This window comes from Solanum stenotomum, chromosome 6 (assembly GCF_019186545.1).
Source record: "Solanum stenotomum isolate F172 chromosome 6, ASM1918654v1, whole genome shotgun sequence".
Classification (NCBI taxonomy): Eukaryota; Viridiplantae; Streptophyta; class Magnoliopsida; order Solanales; family Solanaceae; genus Solanum; species Solanum stenotomum.
Window position 1 is genome coordinate 58,189,192 of NC_064287.1, and position 7,101 is coordinate 58,196,292.

General features: G+C 36.0%; 1 protein-coding gene across 1 annotated transcript; it reads left to right on the forward strand.

The window, feature by feature from the left end:
• Positions 1 to 1,438: 1,438 nt before the first annotated feature.
• On the forward strand, positions 1,439 to 6,639 carry LOC125867058 (E3 ubiquitin-protein ligase WAV3-like). Its single transcript, XM_049547475.1, has 2 exons — positions 1,439 to 2,136; positions 4,367 to 6,639. Exons 1-2 carry the CDS (start codon positions 1,903 to 1,905, stop codon positions 6,314 to 6,316), a joined length of 2,184 nt encoding a protein of 727 aa, XP_049403432.1. The 5' UTR covers positions 1,439 to 1,902; the 3' UTR covers positions 6,317 to 6,639.
• Positions 6,640 to 7,101: the final 462 nt, after the last annotated feature.

Sequence of the window (7,101 nt, forward strand, 5' to 3'; positions counted from 1 at the left end):
ATTGACTTTTATGAAGTTTAATGAAGTGCACGTGTGGAAGTCATGCTTTACTAATCAAATTATTTTTTTTAAGTTCTCTATTCAATATTCAGTAGTATTCGTTTTGAGGTCTGTTTAATTTAAATTCATATAAAAAGAGATTCACTTTGAAGAATAAAACATTTTACTAAAAATGATTTCATAATTAAAATTCAAATTTAAAATTTTTAATCAAAAATATTAAATACATATTTGTTATTAGGAAAATCCCACTAATTTGAGTTTTTCTATTATAAAAAAATCACTTTTACTTTTCTTGTCATACTTATGATGCATATAGACATTTTTTTTTCAACAATGATACCTCATTATGGACCCAACTCCATTCATATTTTCTTTTTTTTACATATTTTAATTAATACGTATAATAAGAATGATACACTTTGCTTTCTCATATATTTTTTTTATCCTAATCAAATAGATAGCAAAATTATGATGAAAATTGGAAAATTTCGCCTTTTAAAGTGTCAATCACATAAGATAATCAAAATAGATTTAATTGGAAAGACTTTAATGATTTAATTAATGTGTAATTACTATATAATGTGTATATAAGGCAATCATATCAATTATTCACTTTTGAATAATTATTAGTCAAAATAATACATATTGGTAAGAATTTTCTTAAGAAATATAAAACGTCGTGTGAAAATGAAATTGGTAAACATAAGACAACTAAAAATTCTTGGAATAGTATGATGTATATTAACATAACATAATAAATAATAATGTTTTTCTTTTCCTTTGTAAATTTACATGTGAACCAAATTTAAGATTATGACAGGACTACTTTAGACTCTTTTTTTTTGGTCTGTTGAGAACTCCTAATTTTACTTTGACTTTAGAAAATAAGAAATTGGATTAACAGAAATATGATTATTAGCTCATAACTATATGAAGTGCATAGAATAAGGCCCTTATCAGTACGGACATAGTCAATTAATAAAATAAAATTGAAGCTCAACTATTTTAGATTTGTGTTATGTGGGGCCCCATTCGGAGGAAGCGCATCCAACCAAGATTTTTTTTTATATTCAGCACTCAGATTTCTCATTCGGTGTTCGAAACTTAAATTGAAGCTCGATTATTTTGGATTCGAGCAGTGTAAGGCCCCATTCAGGGGAAGCGCGCCCTATCAAGATTTTTTTTCTTATATAAGACTCGAGTTTCTTATCTTGTGTTTAATGTCTATATTGGAGCTCAACTTTTTTAAATTCGCAATGCATAAGCACACTTTACCAATAATTTTTACTTATCCAAAATTCAAATCTAAAATCTCTTGTAAAGAAAGAAGCAACCCCATCCGCTATAGCACGATGGTAAGTATTGTACCTTTTTACAAATCTCAATAAACCAAAGTCAATAAAACCAACCACAAACACATCTACAAAAAAAAAACATACAAACAAACAGGTCAGCTCTGTGGTCCTTTCTTGATTCTTCAACCAAAAATTTCACCTTATTAATCTCCATATTACTCCTCCTTCCTTTACTCTCTCATTTCCCCATTCCCCAATCCTTGTTGCCTAAACACAAAAAGCATTTTTTTTTTGGGCAAAATGCTTCTTCTTAATCACCCTTCTATGACTTTTTCTTCTTAAACCATCTTCTATTTTCTCCTCATTTCACATTTTTCTTGGTTTTTGTGCCTCACTTTCTCTTCTGTAGCTCCAATAACCAAAAGGGTTTAAAGAACTCAGCTGCATTTCTGCAAAAAAAACTGTCTTTTTAAGTCAAAGCTAGCAGAATAATAGTAAAAAAAAGTGTGAAAAAGGGGGAATTTTTTTCCTTTTTTGTTTTAAAGGGTAGGTGATTCTTGAAATCTTTTGATAAGGGGTTTGAGAAATTTTTACTTTAAAAAAAATGGTAAGCAAATGGGGGAAAGTGAAATTGGCTCTTGGTTTGAATCTTTGTACTTATGTTCCTAAAAAAACACTGGATGAAAATGATGATAGTGGTAGTTCAACAGTTTCTGAATCAGAGAGGCATTCCGGCGCCGCCCTTATATCGCCGGCGACAGCTGACTGGGATGTTGCTCCGGCGACCCCAAGGTCACAAGTGTTGAAGCTCTCCAAGAGCTTAAGTAGATCTTCTAAGGTTTGTTTTCCTGTTCTTTCTTTATTTTTAACTGTTTCACTTTTATATGTGATTGTAGCTGACAAAGTAGTGAACTTGGAAGGAATTTTGTTTTACAAGTACAAATTTTGAAATTAGTCTTTGGATGTTGAGGAAAACATGAAGGGAATTTTGAAAAATATGTAGAAAATTTGGGATTCATATAGCTGATTGACCTGAGCTTGTTTGAGAGTGAGGCGTAATTGTTGTTTGTACTTTGTAGATAGTGTGTGTCTTTCATCAATATATGTAAGTGTTTGATGTTTAAGAACTCCTAAAGAGTAAAAAGAGTAAAAAATATACTTAAGTATCCTGGACTTTTCAAGTTTCATACTTGAACTATTATGTGTGCGAGTTTCCTACTGAACTATCACCAACTATTTGGATAAACATTTGGTGGTAGTTCTGGTAGAAAGCTTGCACACCTGATAGTTCAGGTATGAAACACGAAAAATTGGGATACTTTAGGCCTTCACTCTTCTTTCAAGTCTTTTTTTTTTATCCCTCTCTTAATTTGAATTATTTCTGCTTTTTATGGTCAAATGAATTTCTTGGTTCTAGTTAAACATGTAGACTTTGGTTATATCTGTTAGCTACTCTATTCGGTAGCTAATTATACATTGTAACCTAGAAAAGCTCAATCCTTTCATATTGTCTAAATTTGGGAGTGGCCTACTAAGGATCACAGGAAAGAAATTGAGTGATACTAGGTAATTCTAGGACATGTTACTGTTGTTTCTTTAGTTTTTATTTGACTAATTGTATGTGCTTTCTATCGCTCTGTGTAATGGAAAATTTCGAAACTTTACCTGGTAATAAGTTGTAATTATTCCATTGAATTTGCTATGTTTTAGCCTATTGTTCAATTTCTGCTGTTGCTATATGCCTATGCATATTGTTTGAACTTACAGACTTGAGAAACAGTTCTCATTTTTGTTTTTTAAACTTCTGTTACTTTTCAATTAGAGAGAAAAGTAGACCAATTCCAAGCGGTTGTTGTGTGATTAATCATAATAGCCCTGTTCAGGACTCTTGTCGTTGTTCCTTGTTCAAGCGTTATAGGTGTTGTTCTTTCACCACTTTAGAAAGGAAAGTAACTTGTTCAGCAGCTTCTGTTGAATATTCTTTACCAACAAAACGTCAAGCAAAGTTTGCTTAATATGTCTGTATTTATGTGTGCATTTATCCAGATTTTGTTTTATATTTTTCAAAGTAAGAAATGAGTACCTCCAGGATTTGGCCTGCAAATTGTCATAAGAGTATTTTTCAGGATCCTTGTCCTTTCTTCTTAGTGATGGCTTTTTAAACTTTATCTTTGTTGTGCATCTTTGATTGCTTATGGTTTGTCATGAAAGTGACTAGTTTTCCTCAACACGAGAAAAAATAAAAAAAAGTTGATTTTGATTCTTTCATAAGTATGTAGTCATATGTGTTTGTCACCGGCATGACCTCTTGTTTCTATCTTATTTGAGTCCAATGGTTATTGTATGGACATACTATTCCATTTTCTATTGATTACAAAATATGCTTGAGACATTATTGACCCACATGATCTTTCCATTTGGAAGCCGTTAGTTTTATTTTTTCTGCTAACTTCTTCTGTTTGTTTCCTCTTTATTCTATTTTGGGTCATTGACTTAGCGATAAGATTCCGGTATTTTGGTCTATCGATAGATTGCAGAAGAAAACAATAATCTAATAAATAGGAAAACGAAATTTCCATTTCTTCTGTTGTCAGTGTTTTCACGAATGGTATTTGATTGATATGAACGCATACCTTACCCCTACCTTTGTTGGGTTAGAGAGGTTGTTTCTGGTAGACCCTCGACACAAAAGAAACGTGTTCGAGCAGGATTGCAAGAAAAATTTAGCAGCAACGTAGCAAGATAAAAGGCAAATATAACAACAGATAGTAATTCACATTGGAAAATATGAGACTTGATTGATATTGTCCACCTACAACTTAATCAGTAACGAGTTTCTTGGACTTGGCTAAAATTGTATTCTGTTGCTACAATAGTTCATCTCTAGTGTATGTCCATGAGTACATATCCGCTTGCAATCTTCTGTCTCATAAATAGTGCATAATTGACTTCTTTTCTACTACTATAAATCTGTTTAGATGGAACCATTTCCTTTTACTTGCATTGTATGTCAATCAAACTGGTACATTGTTCTTTTCGTCACCTCACCCGTGCTTTTCTACTTTCAGAAAACATGCTCAATATGTTTGGCTTCAATGAAGAGAGGGGATGGCCATGCTATATTCACCGCTGAATGTTCACATTCGTTTCACTTCCAGTGTATTGCTTCAAACGTGAAACATGGAAATCAAGTTTGCCCAGTTTGCAGGGCAGAATGGAAAGAAATTCCTCTGCAGTTTCCCAGCCTAGATCCTCCTATTGGGAGGGCTAGAGTCAATCCTGTGGACTGGCCCCAAAATAATGCACTAATGACTGTAATACGTCGTTTACCAACAACCCGCCCAACACCAAATCGGCATATTTCCCCTCTATTTCAGGCTCCTGAGCCAGCCATCTTTGATGATGATGAATCTTTGGGTCATCAACTCAATTCTACTGAGAAAAGTGCTTCTGATAAGAGTTCAATAGATGGTTGTGAGTCTTGTGACAACAGAAAAGTAAAGATTGAAACTTACCCTGAGGTTCCGGCAGTCTCAAGGTCCAGTGCTTCAGATAACTTTACTGTGTTAGTCCAGCTAAAGGCTCCTGGTTCAGTCTCAGTACAAGAACCAGGCAAAAACCAGGTAAATTTGTCTCAGGTTTCCCAAACGCCTCGTGCTCCTGTTGACCTTGTCACAGTTCTTGACATCAGTGGAAGTATGGCTGGCACCAAACTAGCGTTACTAAAACGTGCTATGGGTTTTGTGATACAGAATCTCGGTCCCAATGATAGGCTGGCAGTAATTGCCTTCTCTTCGACTGCTCGCCGCCTCTTCCCTCTTCGTAGGATGTCTGAGACAGGACGGCAGCAAGCACTGCAAGCTGTAAACTCCCTGGTTGCAAATGGAGGGACAAATATTGCTGAAGGCTTGAGAAAGGGTGCCAAGATAATGGAAGACCGTAAGGAAAAGAACTCTGTTACTAGTATAATACTGTTGTCTGATGGTCAAGACACATACACAGTCAGTAATAATTCTGGTAGTAGACAGCAGCAACCTAACTACAAGCTGCTTCTACCCTTGTCCATTCATGGTGGAAACAGTTCAGGGTTTAAAATACCAGTACATGCTTTCGGGTTTGGTGCTGATCACGATGCTTCGTCAATGCATTCGATATCAGAGATTTCAGGAGGAACGTTTTCATTTATTGAGACAGAAGGTGTCATACAGGATGCTTTTGCTCAATGCATTGGAGGCCTTCTCAGTGTTGTAGTCAAGGAGCTTCAGGTAAGCATCGAGTGTCTTCACCCAGGTGTCCGTCTTAGCTCTTTAAAAGCAGGAAGCTATCCAAACCGCTTAATGTCTGATGGACACATGGGAACAATTGATGTTGGAGATTTATATGCTGATGAAGAGAGGGATTTTCTGGTTTCAATCAATATCCCTACTGAATCTTCATGTGCAGAAACATCATTGTTAAAGGTTAAGTGTGTATACGTGGATCCTTTCACGAAAGAGAAGGTTTCCATCAGAAGCGAAGATCTTAGGATCAAGAGACCTGAAAAGGCTGGACAAGAGAGTGTTTTAATTGAAGTAGACAGGCAGCAGAACAGGGTCCGAGTAGCCGAGGCAATGGCACAGGCACGAGCTGCTGCTGAGAAAGGAGACCTAGTTGGCGCGACTTCCATCCTAGAGAACTCCAGAAAGTTGTTGTCAGAGTCACAGTCTGCTAAATCTCATGATCGGCTTTGTGTTGCACTTGATGCTGAGCTCAAGGAGATGCAGGAGAGGATGGCAAGCAGAAATGTATACGAAGCATCAGGAAGGGCATATATCTTGTCAGGGCTGAGCTCACACTCGTGGCAAAGAGCAACAGCACGAGGTGACTCCACAGGTGGATCAAGTCTTGTCCAAGCCTATCAAACCCCTTCCATGGCTGAGATGGTAACTCGATCTCAGGCTACATTACTGGCTAGCCCTTCAGCTCAAAGAAATGTTCGACCAGTGTGGTCATTTGCATCACAACCAAAGCCTAGGTAACAGTTACATAACCACGGAGCCTCATATGTTACTTATTGTTGTCTTTCCTCTTTATATTACTATTAGTTTTTGAAAGGCTGAGAAGTTTTTGAATGTCCATAAATTCACGTCTATTCTTGTAAAGGAATAAACTTCAGCCAATCAAAATCTGGGAAAGGTGCTATATAATTTTGGGAAATGGAATGTAAGGTTACACTAGTTAGGTTCTTATGACTTTTTTGGTCCTCTCGTTTTTTGTCATTTGTTTTGACTTTTTGTTGTTGGGGGTGATGTACATAAGGAGAGATGGCTTATTTCTCTGGTAAAAAAGGGTATAAGTTTGTCATCTATATATTAAATCCTGCAAAGTTATTCTTTTCCTTTGACTTTCTTGCCTCTACTTTCTCCCAAAGGGGAGCCTTGGAGCAATGATAAAGTTGTGTGTGACCTATAAATCACGGGTTCGAGCCATGAAATCAACGACTAATGCTTGCTATCAGGATTGGTTGCCTTTGGAGTGCGGTCGTTCTTGGGACCCTGTATGATGCTTCGTGCACCAGGTTGCTTGCCTTTGTTTTCTTCCTCTAGATGTTAATAAATCAGTTAATTCAGTGATGTCTAGAAAGTTTCATTGAAGAAGCTTTTGCAGTTTTGCAAAAAGGCAGTTGAAAAATGAAAGTGGTATCAGCACTAAAATGACTTTCAAGAATTGATGATTGAACTTGTTAAAAGTCAAGGATAAACATGAAAAGGATCCTTTAATGCTCCCTTTTCTTCTTTTAATTCCCTTTTACATTGCTTTGGTG

Coding starts and splice junctions, on each gene's coding strand:
- LOC125867058 (XM_049547475.1), top strand. CDS start 1,903: ATGGTAAGCAAATGGGGGAAAGTGAAATTGGCTCTTGGTTTGAATCTT. Junction 2,137..4,366: donor GCTTAAGTAGATCTTCTAAG/GTTTGTTTTCCT, acceptor TTCTACTTTCAG/AAAACATGCTCAATATGTTT.